The sequence below is a fragment of the Athene noctua genome, chromosome 20, assembly GCF_965140245.1.
Source record: "Athene noctua chromosome 20, bAthNoc1.hap1.1, whole genome shotgun sequence".
Lineage (NCBI taxonomy): Eukaryota > Metazoa > Chordata > Aves > Strigiformes > Strigidae > Athene > Athene noctua.
The window spans coordinates 6,840,323-6,865,347 of record NC_134056.1 but is presented as its reverse complement, the minus strand read 5'-3'; the positions used below and the strand labels follow the sequence as shown (position 1 = coordinate 6,865,347).

Below are 25,025 nucleotides of genomic sequence, written 5' to 3'. Positions count from 1 at the left end.
CCCCCCCTGCCCTGGGCAGCCCATTCCAACGCCCAACAGCCCCTTCTGCACAGAAATCCTTCCTCAGAGCCAGCCTGACCCTGCCCTGGGCAGCTTGAGGCCATTCCCTCTTGTCCTACTGCTGGTTACTTGCTTCGAGAGCCTCACCCCCCGCTCTCTGCCCCCTCCTGGCAGGGCGTGGCAGAGGGCCAGCAGGTCTCCCCTCAGCCTCCTCCAGACTAAACCCCCCCGTTCCCTCAGCCGCTCCTCATAAGCCAGGCTGCAGCGCGCTGGGCCCCAGTGCTCCCTCGCAGGGCTTCTCGGCGAGAATACACGACACAAGGGGAGAAGCGGCGAAGCTGCCGGTGTTTCAGGGCCCTGCCCCTCTCCTCGCCCCGGGAGGCGCCGCCGGCGGGACGCGAACCCGCGGCGCTGGCGGGGAGGGGCAGGGGTCCGCCGGCCGCTAGGGGGCAGCCGTCGCCGCTCTTGGGGTCCGCTCCGCGCCGTGCGGAAGCGGCCGGTGGTGACCCGGAAGCGGAAGGGCGGGGCGACGCGGGTCAGGTCGCCATGGAGCCGTGGGGCGACGCGGCTGGGATCGCCATGGAGCCTCGGCAGCTCCGCTGGAAGACTCTGGAGGCTCTGCGCGCCTCCAGCAAGGGCCGGCTGAAGTACTACCGGCACTGGCACCAGGATGAGGTGAGGGCTCGCTCCTGGCAGCTCCCGCTCCGCTCACTGGGAGCGGCGCGTCCCGTGGACGGCTGACGGGGGGACCCGTGGGTAGGGCCTCCAGGCGCCGTCCCAGCGGCGGTACATCGGCTCCTTGTCTTGTTAACGGGGCTTGAAAAACGTAAATCGCCCTTATCCCCGCAGCCCGCTCCTCCTTGCATGTCCGCGGCTGGGCCCCGCTGCTCCCCCCCCCCCCCCCGCCCAGGTCGGGTCCTGGCTCCTTCGTACTGGCTAAATAGTGCAGCGGAGGAGGCGTTACCGGCGGAGGTTTACGCGTGTCAGTCCTGGTGTCCTGCAAAAGTCGAGGAGCCTGGGAAAAGTGTTGAAAAGATGGGAGAAAAAATGGGTAAATGGGGTACTGAGCTGCGGTTATAAAACACCTGCTGACCTGTGTGAATGTTTTCAACGTGCGTTAATGTTTCACTGCTTTTTTGATATGTTTTGGGTTCACAGAAAATGTTTTTTCTCCAGGATATCTTGGAAGGATGCATATCTCCTCTTGTGCTGTCCCCTTATTCTGGCTGGGTCCTAGACAGAGTGATTGGGCAATCAGCCCAAGAAATCACACTTTCCAGAAGTTCAACACCTAAAGGATCCACTCCCCTCACAAACCGGTCCTGTTCTCTGGAGCAGATCACATCTGCTAGCCAGCAGGGCTCTTCACCACCTTCATCTACAGACCCAAATGAAACTAAGGTAGCTTGCTGATTATAATCTGTATGTGAGCAGCTGTGAGAAAAAATGTGCTTATTTGTTGTCATAAGTTGTCTGATAAAGGTTGGATTGTGCTCTGTTAACTTGTGGAGAAAACTGTGCTTAGTTTCAACTTTCTGTAGGATAAACAAGCAGTGATAAAATTGCTATTAGCAAGATTTTCATAGAATTATGTTTCATAGTAGGCCAAAACCAAACTCCCCTTTTCACTGTAACTAAGGAAAATTTAGTTGGAGCTGTACAGTTAAATGGATTAGCAGCATGGGATTCATCCATTTGGAGGGATAAGTCACAGAGCGGGGTCAGGCCTGTTGTAAGAGACCATGAACCCCGCCCCGGGTTTTCTGGAGTCTTTGAATGACTTAGATGTGTTATGGATCTTAGACAAGGCAAAAGGGTAGGAAGCTGGGCAATGAGTGGTTGACTTGTGGAGATAATGATGAAACACCTGGAAAGAAACAAAATGTCCATTTCTATGCAGTAAATGGTGACTTCACCGCATAACAATGATACTGAGCAGCAAAGTTTTGCATCATCTTGGCCCCATTTAGACTTAAGAAATATATTGAGAGGAAAACACCTTAGTGAAATAGCAAGATCTGATAAAAGTTATGGAGTCTGAAGACTTCTCCTGAAGAATGATTCAAAGCATAAACCAGTCTTGACTTCTTCCAGTGTAACATCGTCACTGAATGTAAGGAGAAGGTGGGGAGTTTGTCTCGCCTTTCTAGGTGACAGTTGTCCTTCATGAATGTCCTGTAGGCTCTTGGTATCTCTGCTCCCAGTTTTAGTGACTGGGAAAAGCAATTATCCCGACCTCATATATGTGCTGGAGAATACTCAAAATGGTGAGGCTACACTACTGGGGTATATAATTGCTCTAAAAAGGTGTGCATTGGTTGACTCCTTTATCTGTTTCTCTACAAATAACTTGCCATTTAGGAGACCTGATTTACCTAGTTTCCTCCATGAGTTGCTGTAACTATTTTCAGTCACTGATTTTGCTTATGTGCTGACCACACAGGGAAATGATGAACTTGGTCTGCTGGAAATGGATCAGGAAGACCTTCCAGCAGTTCTGCCATCTAAAGTTACAGAGGTTGAAGGCTGCATTCAGATGTATGAAGAGATGCACAGGTTGAAAGGAAAGGTAAAAACCCAAAATATTAAGGGTGTATGTGAATCACAGGAGAGCTACACAACCAGCTGTAACAATGCTCTGTTAAAAGTAGCAGGACAGTAAGTTATCCTGAATGTTGGCCCACCTTGGGCAGTTTAATTTGTATTTTCTTCTGTCCAAATTATGGTGCTTACTACATTGTGGTGCTTCTGGCACCTCTGCAATCTGCAGGAGGGGCTAAGGCAACGGCAGGAGCAGCAAGAGCAGATGGTGAGGGCAGTGTATGCCCTGGCAAGTGAACAACTGAAGCGCTTTGATGAACTGAAGGAGCTAAAGCAGCATCAGGAATTCCAGGATTTGCAAGAAGTAATGGAGAAGAGGTGAGATTACCTCTGGTATCTTTAAAATACTATAGCATTTAATCACAGTCAGAATTAATTCTTGTGCCTGACAATTCTATGCTAGTCACTTGTGCTTGAAAATCTCACCTGTTCCTTTTTTATACGTCAACTATCCTGTTATTGTTTGTCTTTCAGAGAAGGTCTCTGGCTACTGTTGAGGTTTGGTTAGAAAAAGACTGTATTTGTGACAGGTTAAAGTTCCTTTAGTCTGGCTTATTTTAAAAGTAACTTGCTGTGTGTATTTTGTCTTGTGCATGTCTTGATTTTTTTTTTTTTTCTTTTTTTTTTTTTTGTCTTTATGTGTATTGTAGCTTAAAGGAGGCTCAGGGACAGCAAGAGAAGTTGAAGGAAGAACACCGACACAGAGCTAAGGTCTGAGACGAGACTTGTAAGAGTTGTCTTTCATAAAAGACTGTAACTTCTCAGTGGGAACTGGAAAGATCAATTGGTTTATTTGTATTTATGTGGCACCCCCAGAGTGAGAATGTATTTTCTGGTGCTCTCCTAGTCACCTGTTGCGCTGTTGTGGAAATGCAGTAAAGGCACGTGCCTTTTAGGAGCAGGAGTTATTGAAGTATTTTGTGTGTCTTCTGTCTTTTTCTCCACAGATATTAAACCTCAAACTGCGTGAGGCAGAGCAGCAGAGGCAGCGTCAGGAAGAGCTGGAGCGTCTGCGTAAGGAAGAGGGCCAGGAAAGATTGCGTCGCCTTTATTCCATCCAGGAGGAAGTGCTACAGCTCAACCAGCAGATTGATCCCAATTATAGACACAAAGACTTGCCAAGAATCGATCTTTCTGCGTACAGTAATCGTGGCAACCAGATCTGTGGGCTGGTGTCAGGACTCATCCGCACCACAAGCGAGGTAGAGGCTGTAGAGTTATTTTTAACATGGGTTGTAATTCCTTCATAAAGCTTCCTGTAGTTGTCTTCAAAGGCAGCTTGTTATGAGGCTGTTAAATAAGATGTCACAGAAATGTTTTTAGATATTCACCCTATAAAGTCCCTAATTTAAAAGAATAATTTTTTTCTGTGGTACTTGAGCTGTTCTATTGAAAATGGCTTATAAAAATGCATGAAGAGTTCTACAGGAGAAGGACTGAATATTAAAATACTGCAGATTCTTGATACTGTAAAGTTCCTTTTTGAGACAGCCATCGAAGCAAAGTGGTTCATAAATTGTTAAATACTGAACACATTATGATTCTCCTATACTCGTAAGCCTTTTTGCAGTAACTAGGTTTCCTTGAAGATTTTTTTTCTCTATGTAAAGGTAGGATATAAACCTTGAAAAAGAAAACACTATAATAAGGGTAATTCTCTGTTCCAGCTAGTTACAGCTGGGTTTCTGCAGAGGAAGCTGCCTAGGCTTTGCACTGGGGCTCCCTTATACTTGTAAAAGTGTGTTATTAATTTCTGTTGTCCGAGATCTTGTGAGACCTAGTCATGGACTAACATTATTTACAAATGTTATGACTAATGTCATGTACAGAAAAGGAGAAAAAGATACATTCACCAAAGAGGATAAAATGTGTAGTTGGCTCCCAGATTATCTGAATGCTGATGCTTCAAAGGCTCCTCGGTTTGCTGTTGGTCTGCAAATAGTGGAACAAAAGATTGGTGCTATATTACTTCCTCTTTTTCTTGACAGAGAGGTTTCCCTACCCAAGTGGATGTGGCCAATACTGAACGAGCACTGCAGGAGATGCGAGGGTTGATATCCAGCATGCAGCAAGAAATCGCTGCAGCTGTGAAAGAAAAGATGAGAGATGAAGAGGAAGAGAGGCAAAAGCAGAAAGAGTTACTGAAAAAAGAACAGTTGAAGGCTCAGACTCCTGCCCCTGCACAGCAGTCAGCAGGAAAGCAGCAGAAGGAAGGTTGGTTGGATTTTTTTTTTTTCCTTTCCCCCTCCCTGCCCCCTCTTTTCTCTCCTTGCACATTCTTTTAATGTTAGGTTAAATACTACTGTGGAATCTTATTGTTGTGACAGTGCACTTTCTTGTAGCCTTTACTTTTAGCCCAACTAGCAAAACGGGCGTAGGACTGCTGGCAGCAAACCTTTTAAATTAAACTGATGCAGCATAAATGGACTGTATTAACTGGAGCAAAACCTGCTCTTCCTAGACGGTGTGCCATATATTGCAATATTAGAGAATAATACTGGGCCTTTGTGCAAGTGTAGATGGGTCACGTGATATGACAACACATACAAGGACAGACTGCTGAAATGGCTTCCTTCTTGACAGTAAGTTAAGTCCAGATATCCTGCACGTATAAGCTACTAAGCTGAAGGGAGGACTCATGTATAGCTTGCAAACGTGGAGTTCACTTCTGAACATAACTTTCTAAACTAAATTCTAGGAGAAAAGCTTTCATGCAGCTGTTAGTTCCTTGCAATTTTTTAAAATAAATTTTCTTACGATTTTCTAGAGTTTTGGGTCTTTCTTAACCGTCATCTTTTTTTTTTTTTTTTTTTTTTAAATATTAGGATTTCAGGTGAAAGGAGAAGAAAGTACCATGCAGTGGTACCAGCAACTTCAAGGTGTTGCTGAGCAGTGCGTTGCTTCTTTTAGTGAAATCAGCAACTGCAAAGACAACAATGAGGTATGAACAAACGATTAATACTGCTGAACAGGGATTATCTTAATTTCTAGGGGAAATAGGACAGCTTTAATTTAAAAAAAAAAAAACACACCACAAAAAACTAACTTAGCAGCCACTGTTAACAGTCTGCTCATCCAAACTATCACAGTAGTTTACTTTCCTGTGAAGGTTTTTAAAGTTGTTGTTTGTTTGTTCTGCAGGTTAAGAAGATAAAAACAGACTTGCAGAAAGCAGCTACAATCCCTGTGAGCCAGATCTCTAGAATAGCAGGTCAGGAAAATGCCAAGAACCCAATCCAACTGAAATGCCTTGTGCTGTAAAGATTTTAGTAGGACACAACATATCAAATGTTTCTATAATTATCCCTACAGCAGAAAGCTGCTATGCCTACAGCTGAAGTCTTTGCAGTGTCTGCTAATGTTCTGAAGGTCTGTTGCTTCCCTCAGAGGCATCTTGCTTCATCATGATTGAGTTTCTTCAATCAGATGTAGCAAACATGCCGCTTGAGGTGCCTCGTCCTTCAGGATGTAGGTCTTGTTTTTGTGAAGTTGATGTGGTCTGGTTAAGACCTGTCTGCTGTTTCCTAATCTTTTCTCCATACCTTCCTTATGTATTTGCAGGCTCTCAGCTGAGAGAGGTATTTGACAAGATCAATAACCTGCTCTCTGGAAAGTCTGTTCAGAGTGGAGGGCGAACTGTATCAGTGACTCAGCATCCACAGGGTCTGGATTTTGTTTATTACAAACTTGCAGAGAAATTTGTGGTGAGGAAATGTTCTCTTTCTTGGGGTGGCAAAGGTAGATAGTGCTTCAAGAAGTACTTTTGGACACTGTCCTCTGTCTTCAACTACTAAGAACAGAATTAGGTGTTTAGCTTGCATGTATTAATGACCATATTGATTGGAGAAAGTGCTTTTTGGATTTTTTAAAAAGTTAAAGAATTAGTTTCTCTTTCCCTCCACTCTCCTATTTTATCTCTTCTAAGAGGAAGAACTGTTTTAAATTCAAGCCTTACATATTCTGAACTAGGTAGGTATAGTGTTAGTGGAAAACAAGTTGATAGTTAATTGATGTTCTACTACAAAATTGTATATATGCTCAAAACTTTGTCTTGGCAGAATTGTGGGAGGAGGGAAAGCTAAGGCCTAAGAGGCAAACTTCTGTCCCTGCTGTGTAGTTAGCACCTCCCAAGAAATGAAGTGTCATTGTTTAAGTTTCTTTTTGAAGTTAGCTTTTTTTTTTTTTTGTAGTCTTTATTTGCTACATTTGGGCTATTTGAAACTTTCTTTTGTCCCTGCAGTGACAAACATGGGCGTAAATTAGCCCACAGAGTAGAACTGTGACTGATTTGTAAACATCTGAAAATGATTGTTTGGAGTAAAAATATCTGTGCAGCTTTGCGCTTTGTGCCTGTATTTGCTAACTCCTTTTTTCTGTTCTGAACCAAAGATTATTGTCATCCTCTGTGGGACCTGAGGACATAGGGCTTTATCAGCTTTTCTGTGGTTGGCTGCATAGCCATGGAAACATTAGGATCCTTCAGCGGAGGCTAATTACACAAAAAAGAGGATTTTTTTTTTTTTTTTTTTTTGGTCAGACAAATGGTTTGAAGGGTGGGGACTGACTTTCCTTCCCCCCCCACTACAGAGTCAAGGAGAAGAAGAAGTAGCTTCTCACCATGATGCAGCTTTCCCAATTGCTGTGGTGGCCTCAGGAATCTGGGAACTACACCCTCGAGTTGGAGACCTCTTTTTAGCTCATCTGCACAAAAAGTGCCCCTATTCTGTGCCATTTTACCCTGCATTGAAAGAAGGGACTTCTATGGAAGAGTATCAAAGGTAAATTTATTCCTGGGCTTCTTCAGCATGAACCCTGTAAGGGTAAAGACTCTCTTCTTCTGGGTGAACTCCACTTTTCCCCATCTCTGATTATGTAGGCACTGTGATGTGCTGGCACAGACTGGAGATTCCCTCACAAGTGTGCAGCTCCCCTGACCCTGTTTCCCTGGAGGATGCTGTGTCTGTCAGCTTTGGAAGTGTTCTGCTTCCTCTTCCTCATCCTTCTCAAAGAACAGTTGATAGCCATAGCTTAATTCAAGTTGAAATATCCAGTACATAACCTAAATATTCTACATGGTATAAAATAATAGAACATATGATCCAGAGAGTAATGATCAGCCTTTGCAATAATCCGTGTGTGGTTTTGGAGTATCCCTGTTCTCAGTAGAGTTGACTTAAAGTAAGCTGAGAACTGCAGGGACTCAGAGGAATGTGTTTTGCTGTACTAATACTGGAAGGTCTTCTCATACTTAGGATGCTTGGATATCAAGTTAAGGATTCTAAGGTGGAAGAGCAAGATCACTTTCTTAAACGGATGTCAGGACTGATTCGTCTTTATGCTGCTATCATTCAACTCCAGTGGCCTTATGGAAACAAAGAGGGGGTATGTGCATATGGCATTCTAATTAGAACCTTGTTATTATCCCAAGAGTCTATTAAACGTGTTGTAAACTTGATTTGCAGTTAAAGTGTGCTCAATTTAAACCGGATAATAATATATTTGGAGATGATCATAACCAACAAAGCAATGCTCAGTAATTTGTAGTGCAGATCTTTACTTCCTTCCTTTATATTTTCATAATGATCAAGTTTTATGCTAGGCTATTGTAAAATAACTTTATAAAGAAGAAAGTAAATGAGAAAACTGCCTGTTTTGATAATATCATTTTGCAAGTCGTAGAACAAGTGGTGGGTAGCTTTTTTGTTGCTTTATAGACACATCCTCATGGACTGAACTATGGATGGCGCTGGCTTGCTCAGGTCTTGAATATGGAGCCTCTGGCAGATGTGACAGCCACAGTTCTTCTAGATTTTCTGGAGGTAAGTGATACGGATTACTAATGATGAAAGAGATCTAAACTGGTGACCGTTTCTGAAGGGATTGCTGAGGTGAGGTTCATTGTGTTTTTTAATAGTATTTTTTTTTTAGCTTTTCCTTCAGAAAGGAATGTGAAAATTTCCACCTTCTTGCAAATATAGCTTTGGAGCTGAATGATTTAAAAATGGAAGTTTTTATACATGCAACTTCTGTTGTATTTGGTTCCGTTTAGGTTCCCAATATTTTAAAAATAGTTACATAGTCCTGTAAGAATAAGGTCTGCTCAGCACTTGGCATCATTTTGTACAATGCAATGAGGTCCTGTGACCTTTTCAGCTGAATTACTTCATAAAACAGGATGGGGTTTTGGGGTTGGAAAGGACAGAGCCTAATGTATATTAATTGTGTATCCTAGGATATAGGCCTGTGCTAAGTAAGAGCCAGTGTTAAAGGCTGAAGTCGGGGGAGACAAACACAGCTGAACACAGGCAGCTTCTGTGCTTAGCAAATGCCTTCTAAAGAACTTTAAAAGTTGAAATGAGAAAGTACAGTACAAAGTTAAATACACCATGGGAATTCTGTTAGTGGTGGTGAAGTCTGAGGAATGTTTGTCCTCTAAACTGACCGTATGAAGAAAGCTGATGAAACCACACTGCAGTAGTCAAGGTGGGGCAATGACCACAACATGCCCTAGCAAACGGCCTCTGAGAAAGCTGTTATTTTTGGAGGGAGACTGGGGTGAGAGGAAGAATAACATAAAATTGGTAGCAGAGGCCACCACACACAGTCAACAAGGCAAAAAAGGCAATTTTTGGTAGCAGTAATGGCGTTTAGAGGATTTGCTTGTTTTATTGTAGGCGTAGGTATATTTCTTTAAGTGTCTAGATAAAATATTAAGTGATTGATATTGAACAGGTTTGCTGAAGGTGTCATGTTAGTCTGAAACTCAATTCTGGAACCTTGTCTTTGTGAATTTCTGTACCATAGGTGTGTGGCAACGCTCTCATGAAACAATATAAGGCTCAGTTCTGGAAAATTATGGTGCTTATCCAAGAAGACTATATCCCAAGGTAAGGTATCTGTGGTTAGGAATGTGAAATAATCCTTGTTTTTTACTCGTGTCTGCTCTTAAATGACTCGTCCATTTTTTCCCACTCTGCCATTCACGCCCACACCCACTTGTAAATCAAACCCAACTTTCTAAGTAAATTTTGAAACATGTTGTTATTTCTGCAGAATTGAAGCAATCACCAGCTCTGGACAGATGGGCTCTTTAATGCGTTTCAAGAAATTCATGGAGGTAAAGTGGGTTTTTCTAGTTTTCAAGTGGTTTGGTTTTGATGTTTTCTACATTTAATATATGCCTCATTTTGATAACGAGCCTGGTGCTGCTTGCAGCATACCTGACAGTCCAGACCTGTCACTATGATGTAACCCATCTTTTGTAATTTTTCTGTTACTGAATTACCTTAATGGTAGTTATGATGTCAAACATCTCACTTTTCTTACCTCAAATCTAATGTTTTTCAGAGAAAATGTATTTCAACTGTAAATTAAGTTCAGTGACGCTAGTTGCAGTGAGAGGACAGTGCAGGTTGAGGATGATTCTGCTGAGTCACTTCTGTAACAGCTATTTTTATCAGTGGTTTTCTTGTTTTTATCTGTTGTCCTGATTAGATACATGAGGAAGTAGATGCTTTGAACCACTCTAGCATTCATTTAGCATTGTATTCTGCATCTTTTTTTTTAAAGAAAGCTTGCAAAACTAAAATACTTAATTAAATTGTTCTGTAAATATTGACTTAGATTATGATATTAAAATATCAGAGTTTGTACTTCCATTTCAAAAATAATTTTGTTACATTAGCAATGCTTTAAATGTGTGCAGTAAGAGCCATCAAAATTGCTGAGAAGAGATGAAAAATTAAGACACACATTTATTTTTTTCCTCTGTTCTTTGTCTTTCTCTCTCCACTAGGATTGTTTAGAGCAGAAGAAAATTCCGTTGCCAAAGGGCACTCTGCAGCCTTCCTTTTGGAAATCATAAATCAGTTTATATTTCTTTCCTGTTGGATGTCAGTACTTTCAGACCTGGCTTCCTGTTTACATGTAAAGGCAAAAAAATAGATTTTATATGTAGAGGAATGTGGAGAAGATATTCCATCAACCTCTTAATGTTTAATTAAGTTTTACATTGAGCAGAATAAACTTAAGTTTAATTTGTTGCAAATAATTGGAAGTTATTCTTTGCTTTGGATTTCTGTAAGTTTTTCTGTAGTGGATTGTGGAAAATAAAGACTCTTCCTTCGTATGTTTAAACGTGCAGACGATGTTTTAAATATAGTATCCTGGTGATCTCTGGGCTTCAGAGATTAGAGACTCTTGGATTGAAAATTTGCACAATGCTGTTCTGTTCATGGAAGTGAAAATACCTCACATCTTTATGAAGTCTTAAAAGAGTAATCAATCTCAGAAACTTACTGATAGAACTTTATTTTTGTATTTATTACATCTGTCTTTTGTAATTCAATTTGAATTTTGCTGACGTACTTGCGTTGTGTTTGAATCAACATCTTAAAACTACAGTGAGATTGGTAAAGGCTCTTGACCTGGCAGTGTTGACATTTGCCTCTGTTGAATGTAACTTTGCTCCACAAGAGGCAGTACTCTCGATTTGAGAGGTAGATTTGCTATTTTAAGAGGTTTGCATGGATAATATAAATCCATGGGGGAAGAGCAGAGTTCCTGAAACTACAAAAACTCTGTGTCCGTTATCTGTCAGATGGATGGAAGCTAATAATCCGTTTTCTTATTAAAAAAAAAAAAAAAAGTGGCAAAAAAAGTATATCCATTCTAGCACTTCCGTTGATGTTCTGCCATCATTTGAGGGGAAAATAGTATGCTTGGGTTACCTAAAGTGCATTTTATAAGGGATCTTTTTACATAAATGGATTTTTTTTCATTGATAAATATTAGGATATTTTATCTATCAAGTACTGTAATACTTTTGTACCAGTGGTGGCTTATTCTGAGTTCATTCTAAAAACCTGTTCAATATTAAAGTTTTATTTTTCTTTTTATTCTGAAGCTGGTGCAGTTTGTTGGGTTTTTTTCTGCAGGAGAGGGATGGTCAAGAAAATCTACAGCTCCTTGGTGAATAAAGGAGATCAAGAGTATGGGAGATTGGAGTGATGGGAGATTTGTCTGATTTATGGTGCACTGTCCTTCAACTATTTTGGTGGCCTCTAAAATGAGAAAATTTGCTTCTGAGTTTTAGAAAGTAGCACATTATTTTTGCAATACACTGTTGCAAGTCAAAATTATTTAGATCGGTTTTTGTTACTCTTAGAGGCACCGTCATTTGAAGCTGTAGAAAGAGTTGAGGCCATATAAGCATCTGAATTTGGTTTTTATATAACTCTTGAGATTTCTGAGAAAAGGTTGTAACATGTACTTTGGAATTTGGGCCTTTAATATCTTTAACCTTGGCTTTAAAACTGATTGGTAAATAAGTTAAATTTGGGTTTGGTTTATATATTTTGTAAACTGACTCTGGAATTCTTTAGACATTGGGGTACATCTGGAAATCTCCTTCCAGTAGCCCTTTACCAAATAACACTGAAGCAATACAACTTTCGTTAGTATGCTGAGTGGGGATGTTTTAATTACATCTTGCATATCTACAATTATGTTGGAGACTCATTTTGCCAAGGTAGTAATTGGTCCTGTCTGTTAGAAATAATTGTCTGCCTGTGCCAAACCACAAGGAGTGATTTGATGACATGTATATAAGATAGAATAGCTTTCTTTTTTGCTGACAACTACTAGGGTTTTCTAACGTTTGTGGTGGCAATGTAAGTATCTATTTTTATAAATAAATATGGTATCCTTTTCTGCCTCAGTAAAGGGCACCTAGATACTTACATACTATTTTAAAACCAGTAATAATTTCTAATTGAATAATGAGTGCACTTCAAAAGAAACATAAATCAGTATTTACTTTTAGATGTAACTTAAGGTTGCATCTACTGCTTGAACTGATGGTTGACATGTATTATCCTTTTCTGGTTTTTGTCATTTTAGTGGTTTTGAATGTTAGCCATTTGGTGTTACAGAAATATAGTGCAAATAAGGTCTTAGGCATGTATTCGTGGTCTTTTCATATGCATATTCATATCAAATATGACAAAGGAGAGCATCTCTGCTGTGAAAATACTGTGCATTCAGGCCAAGATGCGTTAAAATTGCCGTGAGTCATACTCTTCCTTGGAGACAATAGTTCCAGGCAGTCCCACGGGGTGCGATACAATGTCAGAGAAAGTGTGCATTTTCCATTTAAGTACTTTAATAAAAGATAGCGTTAGCTCGAAAAATCACTCAAACCCACTCACCACTTTGATCCTGGAATGTTCTTGCTGCCTTACCAGGCCTCTTAAAAAAAAAATAAAATAAAAAAGAGAGACATGGCAAAGAAGTTCTACTTTAATCTATTTTAAACATCTAGTTCATACTGAAGGCTCATTTTTCTTCGACTGTATGCATCGGCTTTTCAAAAATAGATTTCTCTTGACAAGCATTTGCAGCTTTTTGGATGCTCTGTCCTTGCCAAGGTTGTGGTTGTGACACTACACCCGGCTTCAAAAGGACAGCCTCACCTATATATATATATATATATATATTTAATAATGTAGCACTAACGAGGCTGCTGCTTGGAGTCAGGGCTGTTGATGTAAACCCTGAACCCTGTCCCCATCCTCTGTGCCCTGCGGCCGCAGCGGCTCGGGCCTTCAAGAGCCCGGACAGAGAAGGGGGCTGAAGCCCCGGCGGCCGCCATGCTGCACGGACACGTTAACTGCTCCCCCGTGTCGTCTCGCCCTTTTTTTCGTGTCCGACGGCTGTCACCGCGGGCCCTCCGGCACTGCCCAAAAGCCCAACGCGGCGCCAGCGCCCTGCCCCACCTCTCGGCTTTTTCCGGAACCGCTCGGCACTTTCCGGAGCCCCTCGGCTCGCTCCGGCCCTCCCCGGATGCGCCGGCTGGGGCCCGCCCCCCGTTCCCGATTCTTTCCGAAGTCCTTCGGCCCTTTTCGAAGAGACCGTTCTGCGGCGCTGACGTCATCTCCGGCTGCCTATAAAAAGGCGGGCGCGGGCGGCGCGCGGCGTCCGTGGCGGAGGGCGCGGAGCCGGCGGGGGAAGAGTTGCGCACCGAGCCGGTGAGGCGGCGAGCGGGGCGGGGGGGACAGGGACACCGCGCCCGCCTTCCTCCGGCCCCCCCACCCGTCCCTCCGGTAGATAGAGCACCCCCGCAGGCGCTCCGCCGTCTGCCGCTGCGGGGACAGGTGTAGGGCTGCGCGCTCCCCTCAGCCGCGGGGGAGGCTGGGGCCGGCCCTGCCTCCGGGGGCTCCCCGCGGCGCCTCGGCTACTGCTCGCCCTCTCCGGCGGCCGCTGCCCTGGGGTTGTTGTGGTTTGGTTGTTTTTTTGTTTGGTTTTTTTTTTTATCGCAGGCTGCCGTAGAGCCGCGCCGCGGCAGCGCCCGGGATCTCTCGGGGGAGGGGAGGAAAGGGGGGGGGCGCGTCGCGGATAAAGGGCAGCGGGCGAGGAGCGGCGGGATCCGCCCTGGGCAGGCTCGACCCGCTGCTGGAATTTCATTCAGCGCCCTGGGGAGGGGATAAACAGGAGGGTAAATAACAGTGACAGCGAATCTCCGCTTTGGCGGGCAGAGCGAGAGGCCCCCGCCTTGCCCGCCCTTCCCTTCGCCCCTGTCCGGTGAGGTTTGGGGTAAAACCCTGCCTCTCCCCTGAGGAGAAATCCCGGGGGGGAGATGGAGAACACGGCGCTCTGCGGTCGCCGGCAGAGGGGATTCATTGCACAGCAATGGCTTCCCTCAGCGCTCCCAGCCCAGCCCTGTCCAAGGTCAGGAGATGCAGCAGGGGGTGTATGCGAGGGGAGAGGAGAAAAGAGAGCGGTGGAGGGCCTGGGTGCTCAGAGATGGCTGGAGAACTCTCTCCTCGAGGAGCTTGACATCGCTCTGAAATGACGAGCACGTAAATGGCATGCCCAGCAGACGTGTCCAGCCAAGCAGTAAGAGGTGTAAAAGAAATCCTCCCAACCTGTGTGCCTTTCATATGTGTGTCATTTTGGTATATAGGTCAAGCACTAAGGTTTCCTTCATAAAAGAATCGGGATTTGTTCATCCCATGATCATTTTTTTTTTTAATTTAACATAAATCAAAGTAATGACAGTCAAGTTTTTCTCAATTTGTTGCCTGCACACAGCTCATCTGGTTACAATGATATAAATCTATATTGCCAGGTCATAAATATGTACCAGTAAGCTAATCATTTGACCTGATATTTAAGGAAAAGCATAAGCAGTTATCACTGTATGTTTTTTCAGCAGGTCCGTGTTGACTGTTTAGGATTTTTAGTAGCTATTTTGTCATAAAACAGCTGCGTGTTCCAGTCTAAAATGTACGTGACTATCGAGCAGTCTTTCATACATATTTAAATAGGTTCTGAGGAGCAGTTGTCTGGAGATGGAGAATGAACACAGTAAGGGGGGAAAAAAAAAAACCAACCAAGCCCAAAAAACCGACTCAGCCTGAAATGGTTCTGTATCTTTCTGGAAAAAAAAAAAAATCCATTTTCTTTTGGCATTTTGTTTTCAGCAGAGTGCCAGAAGATTCCAATGACTGTATTCACTGAAAGGCCTTGGTCAGGGATTCAGATTTGTTCAAAGCAAATATTACATCCCACTGCGTGATTTTTATGCATTTAAATGCAACTACCAATGATTTCTTCCATGAAATCTTCATTTGTCCTTACTAATAAATTGTGCGGAGAAAATGATGAACAAGAGAATGGGATGCTTTTTGCTGCATTGTGTGCAGGATCTAGAACTGTAGTAATGGAATTGTTAAGCTGTGGAAAATACTTGAACCAAGATAGCAGGTTACATTGTTCACAAGAAGTAATTTATTCCCATTCCTGTTGGGGTGGGAAAAAATACATCTGTACTGGTTGGATTGAAGTAGAAATTATATTTGAAAATCATACTTAGATGTTACACTTCTGAGATCTGTAGTTGATGAAGTTAGCAAACGTATTTGTGGTTGTTTTCTAATAATGAAAGGTAGCAACAATAACAAAAACGTTGAATGTCAAAGACTGTCTTTTAAGTGTTTTTTCTATGTTTTTCTCTTGCACAGCAGAAAGGTAGGAGAAGTCTTAAATCTCTTGAGACAGGGTGGTACCTCGGTGTGAAATTCCAATTTCTCAACTATTACATTTATTACTAACCTTAGTTATTAATGCAAATAACTTGATACCTTTGCTGCCTTATTTTTTTGTCTACTTAATGTATTTATGGGGTTGTAATTGTTTTATTCGTAAATACATTGCTTTCGGGGGGCAACTAATTGCTTCCCCTGTATTGGAGGAAATTATACAAATTCCTCCCTTTTCTCTGCTGCATGTTAGTGTAGTGTGGGAGTTTGTTTTTTCCATTTGTCCCTGGAGTGTAGGCAGCAGAAAAATGGGGTGGAGCAGATTGCAGATGCTGTGGATGGAGATTGCCAAGCGTAGTCCGGCATCGTGCTGCCATAGCTGACCGTGGATCAAATGGAGTGACAAGCTGCCTTCTCACTGCTGCAACTGATACACATTAAGCTATGCAAATGCCACAAGAGATATGCACTAGCTTCAGCAGACACAAAGGCACATAACTGCAGTTGTCCATGAACTGCTTCAGGGATTGCAGCCTACTCATGGGGAAAATGTGTGGTTAGGGGAGGCAAGGAAATTTTCAGCAAAAATTTCAGTGGGTTAGATACATTTAACACCTACAAAATTAGCCAGCTAAAAAAATACCTTCTGTCACAACTGCTACTTGTCAGTATTTTTGTTGTGGTAATTGGAAGTTAATGTCTTTGTAGATACTTATATTCAAAACCTTCTTACTGAGTTTGTGTCTTTACATTAAGCCACCACACTTGATTATGCTGTAGCAAGAAGTGTCATTTGCTAAGTCCAGATAACTTTCTGTTTTGACCTTCAGATTATGGTAGGGTTTGTCAGGTTTTTTTAAACTAACTGGAAAGATTAGTACATACCAAATTAATCAAGTTTTCTGGTGATATTTGTGATCTTTTTTGCATGGGGAGATCTGTTGTTTGCAGTAGCTTGTGTGACAGTAATGCCAAATTGTTGTATGTAGCAAGGAACCAAAAGGGAAGTATGAAACATGTACTATGATGGCATATGTATTTGGAAAAAAAAAAATAAATGAAGCCATGTCCTTATGTTAGTCATTAGTTGAATGTTATCTTGATTTCCCCCTCCCTTTTAGACTCTACATTCCTCCATCATGTTGTCATCGTTTCGTAAAGTCAAAGTCCAGGTATTTTTACGTAATGCATGAAGTGTCATCGCCATACTTGCTTGCCTTTATTGCAGTGACCTATTTGTAACAAAAGGCTCTCATTTGAGAGTTTGTTCTATATAGCAGATGCTTTATTTGTACTTCATTGTTGAGTCTGATCTGCCTTTTCTTTAATATCTTGAATTTCCTAATTTCTGTCTCTCATGCATGGTGTGTGAACATTTTATAGTTGTTATAGTTCAGTATGATTGGATTTTGATGTAGATTAATTTTCTAAGAAATTTGTGTTTTAAAAAGTGCTTGAACAGTATCTTTTTACTTCTGGCATCTAAAAATCAACCATGATAAGATTCATACTGTAGAACATTATGCATTTGAAGTTGGCTTTGGTTCCTGTTCCAGCCACTTGCACAGATTTATAATCCTTGTATTGTTGTGGTATAACTGTTCATACATCTGTGTTGTTTTCCATTCAGTGATGGTAAAATAAATAGGATGTGTGGACCAGACTTCAGCTGGGTAACACAAGCAACTAGGTTTTATTTGGAAATTATAGTAATGTAAATGTTTATACTACAATTAAAATTACAATGGAAAGATAACAAATGGGAATGGAAAATGCTGGGGTTAATTACATAATATCACATTACCTGTAAACTCTGCATTTCTGCAATGCAGTCAAGGTAATTTGCTTTCTCAGGAGTCTTGGCAGAGTGCAGCCCTTGCCAGCACTGCATGGTTTTATCAAAGGTCTGTGGTGATACTGAAAAGAAAACAAAGCCAAAAAAACCCTTGTTCACAAATGCACCGAATTCAGATAGGCAAATTCAGCTGCTCTTATTTGAATAGTAGAATTAAAATTTTAAGATTAAATGCCTAAAAATGAACCGATCTTTAATCATCTCCCGTATTTCAGAAGTGCATAGTTAAGGCTGTGCACAAACCCTCTAATCAGCCTCAGTCACCATCTTCACAGTCTGATTTAGTTCAAACATAACTCACCTTTCTTTCTTCTTTCAATGCTACAGTTTCTTATGTCCCCGTAATACCTACTTAAATCTTGGGGCTTGTTTGAATGTTACCTGTGCTGCGGTTAGTCTCACAAGTCTACAGCATTAAGGAGCGGCTTCAACACACCTTGGATTTCTGTACTGCAGCACTTGGCTTGTTTTTCTGGCTTGGAATTTGTAGAGGTTTGAGGCAGTAGGTGACCTTCCTTAACAGCAACCAGAAATATTTGGATGCAGGGTTCTGCTGCATGTAATCCACCCTTAAAATTTCTCTAATTTGTAGATTCAGATTCATAACACACCAAATCACTGGCCATAAAATTTTGTCTGAATAGTGTTCTAAATCTCTATTCTAGGGTATATGGTACAATATCCTTCAGTTACTTCTTTGTATCACAATATGCTCATTCAGTTCCCTTCACAGGAGCAGGAGCCAGTGCCACGTATACTTTTCAGAGGGATGATCTTTTATTTACCTGTGGTACTAAGTACGTACTAACTTAGCACTAAAACTCGGCAGTTGCGGTGTTTTTGTGGTCAAGACATACATAGTGGCTTTACCTCTTCCCTAGTGTTCTGAGGAAGCTCTAAATGGGAGAAATCAAAGGTGGAAAAAAATTTACTTTTTTTTTTTCTCTGTCCTTTCCTTTTGAAGGTTATTTTCACATCCAATATTAGAATTCAGATTTTTTTGCTTAAAGAAACATCAGTAATCCATTCCAGTGGATCCCACAGAGGAGCCAGTATCAGTTAAATGTTCTTTTGACAGGATTTCTGATGCGTAGTATTGATGAATGCAAAAAAATGCATCAAACTGCTGGTGTGTGCACTTGGAAGCAGGGAGTGTTTTGATAGGGAAAAGTTCTTGTATTACAGGCTGCTAGAGTCATGTATACTGAATATATGTAAAGCACATCAGGACTTGTCTTAAAAGAAAGTAATTATTTTACTATCTCAAGATAGTGATCTTTACTGATAATCTGATTGCTTTTCAGGGAAAGAAGTTTAATTCTTTAAGCTTCATGTAATTGTTTTAAAAAATATGCTAAAATCTTCTGTATAGAGCTGAATGTATCTTTTACATTCACATTTTTAAATCCCTGAAAACATGTTTTGGTAAGGGAAATGCTGACAGCTCTTGCGTGTCTGCCCTGGTGGCACCGCTGTAATTCCTGTTTAACCCACCTCGATACCGCTGTTTCCAGAACTTGAATGATGTTGCTGACATCATCGTTGTTGCACTGCAGTGTCTATAAATATCTGCAGTTGTATATTCACATTCAAATTTTAGTGTACCCTTTGTATAATTTGTCTGGGGAAGGCTAATCATTTTAGATTGAAAGATGAGAGTAATAAGTTTGTTTTGGGTTTTTTTTTTGTCTTAAATTTACTATTTTGCTGTCTTTTTTTTTTTAAAAGAAATACCACCACAGTGCTACAGTGTGAGGAAGCATTTCTGATTACTTTTTCAGTTAGACCTAAGCTGATGAGTGGCTTTCTAAAGTTAGTCTTGCAGCCTAACAGTACAGTGACAAATGCCTTCGGGACAGTTTAAGTTCCACTGGTTTGGAGATGTCTTTGCGCTGACGCCTGCTTTGGCTGTTGGGAAGGCCGAGGCTCTGGGCAGGAGCTGGCTGGTGCCTCTCCTCCTGCCTGCGCTGCCTGGAAGGTTTGCTCTGCCTGACCTTATCAGCAGGCACAGGCAGCGTCGGAGGGGCCAGAGGCAGCAGCGACGTGGGGAATGTTGTCTCTGCGCACAGCGCCAGGGACGAGGCCCCTTATCTGGGGTTGGGCTGGGCATTCACGTATTTCACGTTAAAAACATAAAGCCCAACTTCTTGGTGGTGGTTCTCTCGCTGGGGGCACAGAGGTGTATCACAGGTGATGTCTTGAACCAAGAAGGTTTAAAAACATCTGTTTTGTATTTAAGGGGGGTACTGCAGTTTGAATGTGAAAACATCAGGGGTAGGCTGCATCATTCTGCAGCATCGATGACTTTAGAGTTCAGAGCTCCCCAGTGACTGCTGATCGCACTCTGGCAGAGCACAGACTTGCTGACGTCAGCTGATCCGCTGCAGGAAAGAACAGTCTATTATTGCAAGACCAAAGCACTTCTTTTACAATTGACTAGCTCGACTTACTGTAGTTATAAAAGGAGCCTTTCTTTTAACGAATTCCAGCAAAAAGATGAGCCAGATTGCGTGACTTGTGTGGTGAGAGGCAAACGAGCTACCAGGCTAAATTATAAGAGGTCTCCTATTTGTTTTTTAAAAAAGGAAAAAGAATTTTTCATTATAATTTATTTAGGTTTTTTCATTATTTAATAATTTAAATAATTTAAAAATTTGAAGTGATTTAAAATCACCTGGGCTGTGGAAGTATATTTCTGATACTGAAATATAAGTTGACAGCAAAAAACTGTACAGCATTCCAAAGACTAACTAGGATTTCATTTTCTCCCAGTAATGTCCATAGCCAGAGTAAGCTGAGAGACAGTCTACAGTTGTCCAATACATTTAGACTAACTGCCACTTTTATTCCTGAGCACAGTTCAGCTTAAAAGAAATGGTGTTGGAATTCAAACACAGTGTTGACAGTACAGGAAGAGAAGATTTTAGCAATAACTTGCTCTGCTGGAGGAAAAAGGCCGTTTGAAACAGGGCTTGAAAAAAAAGCTGCTTTCTCAAGAGATCAGATCTGTAGTTGAGCTCAAGTTATGTTCAGGGTTTTGATCTTTTAACACTCAGATACACTAATCAAGTGGAGCCTTTGGTACCACTGCCAGGTGAAACCTGCACTTCATTTATATAATACAGTCTACACAGACTGGTTGTTGTTTGGTGGGGTTTTTTGGGGGTTTTTTTTGCCCTCTTTTGATAATAATGAGTGAAACGCCCAGGCCTGGAAGAGAAAGGAAAGCTGAATTTTCTGTCTTTCCTTAAACTGCCGCAATGCAGTTGGGGCTCAGAGTTCACGGGAGTAACAACTGCTGCTGAAATGGCTGTCCTCTCGCAGGGTGGGACTTTGGAAGAGAGCTCAGGAATGTGTGAATTCGCCCCCATATGTTTCTTTCTGTCAGATGGTCCCTTTATAAGAGCTTGGAAACCAAACAGAAAACACGGCCGTATAGATCACTTTCCAACCTGTGGAGTTTTTCCACACAATTATGCAAGATACCTGTCTAATTAAAGCACGTAGCTAAATAATGACTAAATAACAATTTAATATTTAACAAGGTATTTTATGAGATTGCTTTTGTCTTTTAGTATGCAGTTGTAGACTGGGTTTCTTCCCTATCTTTGATAGGATCGATGAGAAGTACATTTAGCTTGATGCTTACAGAATTTATAATAAGAGCATGAAGTGAACTATACATGTAAACACTTGTACATCAAGACATTAATTGCATAATTGTTCAAGCACGGAGTGTTTATTGCAACAGCTTCTTGATGTGCAAAGTCAGTTGTCAAGTAAGTGGGTAGATATCCAAACTCTGATGACAATAACGATACTATTTTTTAAACTTATGATACAGTTCTGTTCTAATGCACAGACCTCTTACTGAAAATCAAATTGCTCTTTGAAAGTAGAGGAACTGAAAATTAAAGGTTATTCTAATTTTAATAGAAAGGAGATCGAACAACTGACTACTGTTCTACTTTCTCTCCGTGGTAACTAACAGGGTTTAGTATCTAAAAGCAATGTGCAAGGGTTTTCAGTCGGAGCAGTCAGAGCAAGGGCACTGGTTACATGAAATGCTCCTTGACTGACTTGTCTAAGGTCAGATCTACCAAGCACTGTGAGCCTTTGTATTGGCTTTTGAAGGGTTTTGTAGGGAGTGGCAGGATCACTTTGTAACTTTTTTTAATTGTCTGAGAGAACAGAAAGGAAGTGGGTTACACAGAGGTGTGTGTGTGTATTTATATGTGTATATATACATATATATTTGTGTAATGTATTTATATTCTTTATATATTTATATATTTTTTTATATATTTATCATATATATACATATATGTGGACCAGTTAGCTGTTGTTTAAAGAACAGTAATATACTCACTTTGGTTTATCTATATTGAGTATTTTAAATAAAATGTTTCCAGATTTTATGTTGTACAGGAAACATTTTATGTCTGTGTATCTACTATATATATCTGTGCACAGAAACACGTTTTTGACACTTGTATTAGACACTTGCATGCTACAGTTCAGGATGACCTGGCCTTTGTATGACTGCAGCCATATTTTTCCAAAATGAATAGGTGTTTAATGTCTTTGCAAATATTTCTTTCCTGTTATTTTCTGCTAGAAGTGTGCTTTTATTGATTTATATTTTATATACATACCTTCACACACAGGGTAAGACTGTAAGTAAACCACATGTGAGTTTAAAAAAGCGGGCTTCTCTTTCATGGATCTCTTCCTACCCTACCATTGTTTTATAATACAAACAAAATGGGGTTTTTTTGGCTTTCAGAAAATGGATCCGAGTGGTGTAAAAGTGTTGGAAACAGCAGAAGATATCCAAGAAAGGCGTCAGCAGGTTTTGGACCGTTACCACAGGTTCAAGGAACTATCTTCTCTAAGGCGCCAAAAACTTGAAGATTCCTATCGATTCCAGTTTTTCCAGCGTGATGCAGATGAGCTTGAAAAATGGATCCAAGAGAAACTGCAGATAGCATCTGATGAAAATTACAAAGACCCAAGCAATTTACAGGCAAGTCCTACTGCCATTTTATGTTTCCTGTACTATTAATTTTAGGGTGTACCAGGTCAATGGTCTGGTCATAGACAGAGCAAACCATAAATGTAACTTGGTCTGAGAGTGGTGAGGAAAGATGGATACAAATACCCTCAGCCTTGCAAAGTGTTCTTCAAAAGCCTGGTTTCTTTGCTGTTATAATTGGAATATTTCTAATAGTGGATTAGATGTTAAATCAATGTAGAAAAAGTTACTTGATACAATGTAATGTAAAACCAGCTTTGTTTAATTTTAGAATTTGTTGGACACTGGTTCTGTAAATAAACGTGAATTAACTCTTATTGTTTCCACAAAAAGAAGGTATTTATAGAAAACATACTTGTGTGGGTGGAACTAGCTGATGGGCTCTCAGATGTTTGAACACTCTGGTGTACAAGAGTAAACACAGTAATGAAATAACTAAAATTGTGATGTTTGAATCCACCCTTGAAACATATGATACAATTATCATTTCAACAGTGTTATTTATTGTTTGTTTGTTTGTTTGTTGTTACTGAATACTAAAAATACACTGGAAATGTGGAGGAGGGCTGTGCACCAAATCTCAGTCACATTCTTTGATGTTTTACTTGCAGGGGAAGCTGCAGAAGCATCAAGCCTTCGAAGCTGAAGTGCAGGCCAATTCAGGGGCTATCATTAAACTGGATGAGACTGGAAATCAGATGATTAATGAAGGCCATTTTGCATCTGAAACCATAAGAGTGAGTTTTAAAACTTTTTTTGTTGCCTCTTACAGGCTTTTCCTTAAACACATTGTGCATCTTGCATGGATAACTCTATATTCTAAAACACTTTTTAAATTCTATAGATATATGATTAGTGAAATCACAAAATTATTTGTATTTGTAAAGCTTACAGATATTCTCTTTCATGAGCACCCAGCTCATCTTTTCTTGAATCCAGTTCTAAGGTGAACTTGTCTGCCGGTGGAGTCCAGGAACTTGGACTGGAAAATCATTAGTAATTCAAAGATGTGTTGAAAGTCACAAAACAAATGATTAATTATATTTGTGTTTCTTCCCAAAATGGCACAAGGGGTATCAAGAAGCAGCACATTCACAAGGCCTGCTCTCAGGGGTGTTGACCACTAATCTTTTTGCTTATATATAGCATTTTAATTTTCTGCAATGATAATCATAAGTAACACAAGCCATGGTACCAGTCAATTTCAGACATCTCATTTCTGTGTGCTCTGGCTCAGATCAGGCCTCTGCTGATCTTTATTTTCTGGTTAAATTGTACTGGCCATAGGTTTGAATCTCGAATTCATGTTCCACGGCTTTTCTGTGAGCTCCAAGTACCGTGCTCTGTCTGCTTTGTTTATCCGGCAGTGAACATCCCTTAGGACAGCTGCTTCCTCAGTAACAAGCAGCAAGCTTTCTTCAAATCCTTTTCTGAGATCTACTGTTGTCTTTCTCTTTCTCTCTTAAGTTTCCCAACCTGTGTAATGCAGTGACAAAAATCTTTGCTGCTGCACTAGATAGCTTTACATCTGACAGTATTGAGTGATTATCAGTGTTTTAAAATGTCTGAGAAAACTGTAAATTCTACGTAATGACTTGCTAGTTATTTTTTACTCCTTCTCTGTATTCTTATTTTCTCTGGTTTGTTAAGTGTTTTCTCTCTCATTCCCACACACATGTGCACACTCATACTGCACCAGTAAACACTTTTATTCTGCATACCAGCTTCCTTTCTAGGACTCATTTTGTTAAATCTGCTGTTTCTGGGCCTCACTTGTTCCAGTCCCAGTAATGGCTGCATTTTTCTTTACTGTTGAAAGCTTTTTTCTTTATAAGATTGGGATGTGAGCTGTTACAGCTTTTCAATAGGAGAAGTTGTGTGATATTTTTGTAGTGATTATCAAACTTAACTGATACATTCAACATTTCATTGTAACGAAGAAAAGATGGTGACTAAGAAAGCAGAGATTTTTTTTTAATACATTGTAAAAAAAAAAAAATCTCTGAGGTAATGGTATTTTAGAAATTGCATTGTGATCATACAACCTTTACCACAAATAGAGGAAAAAAAAAAAAAAATGCTTTGCAGTTGTGTGATCTTAAACAATAGTGTATCTTAGCTGGTCAATGTAAGTTGTTATTTGTGTTTGGAGTGGTAATTTGCCTTTTAATGGTTCAGTCTTTCACGCCGTACCGGACTGCGCAGCGCCCAATAGTAACGGCTACCCAAGTTGGGTCCCACATACGAGTAGGTGAAACTTCTGGCTGTGCAGTGCAACTTCTTTATGCAATGTCTTCTTTCTTCCTTGGTTGGCAGTTTGCACTATCCTTTTGGGCAGCGCTAGAAAATAGTGTGGACTCTTTCCTCCCTCGAAACCTACCTAACTGAACTTTCTAAGTGGATTAAATGGGTATCCACCCATGCTAGATGTTCAAAAGCTTCTCTAGCGTGACTTTCAAGTTTCAGATCTTGATGAGCAAAGCGTTATAGATGA

General features: G+C 40.9%; 2 protein-coding genes across 9 annotated transcripts in view; both read left to right on the top strand.

Annotated features, from left to right (window-relative positions):
* The first annotated feature begins 540 nt into the window (after window positions 1-540).
* Window positions 541-11,436, top strand: GLE1 (GLE1 RNA export mediator). The gene is made up of 16 exons (XM_074923508.1): window positions 541-675; window positions 1,177-1,401; window positions 2,444-2,569; window positions 2,771-2,919; window positions 3,252-3,312; window positions 3,549-3,803; window positions 4,590-4,815; window positions 5,427-5,542; window positions 5,743-5,812; window positions 6,163-6,305; window positions 7,189-7,379; window positions 7,854-7,983; window positions 8,316-8,420; window positions 9,406-9,488; window positions 9,655-9,718; window positions 10,397-11,436. The coding sequence occupies exons 1-16, from the start codon at window positions 547-549 to the stop codon at window positions 10,463-10,465; spliced, it is 2,142 nt and encodes a 713-aa protein (XP_074779609.1). The 5' UTR covers window positions 541-546; the 3' UTR covers window positions 10,466-11,436.
* A 2,088-nt stretch (window positions 11,437-13,524) lies between these two features.
* The window catches only part of SPTAN1 (spectrin alpha, non-erythrocytic 1), a 52,007-nt gene continuing 40,506 nt past the window's right edge, over window positions 13,525-25,025 (top strand). For 6 of the 8 annotated variants that reach the window (XM_074923315.1, XM_074923319.1, XM_074923316.1 and 3 more), the window contains exons 1-3: window positions 13,525-13,628; window positions 22,283-22,522; window positions 23,143-23,268. In XM_074923315.1, coding sequence (XP_074779416.1) covers window positions 22,286-22,522; window positions 23,143-23,268 — 363 coding nt within the window. In that variant the 5' untranslated portion in view covers window positions 13,525-13,628; window positions 22,283-22,285. Of the gene's footprint in view, window positions 13,629-16,780; window positions 16,814-22,282; window positions 22,523-23,142; window positions 23,269-25,025 lie in introns of those variants that run through there. The other 2 variants (XM_074923311.1, XM_074923314.1) reach the window with 1 other exon arrangement.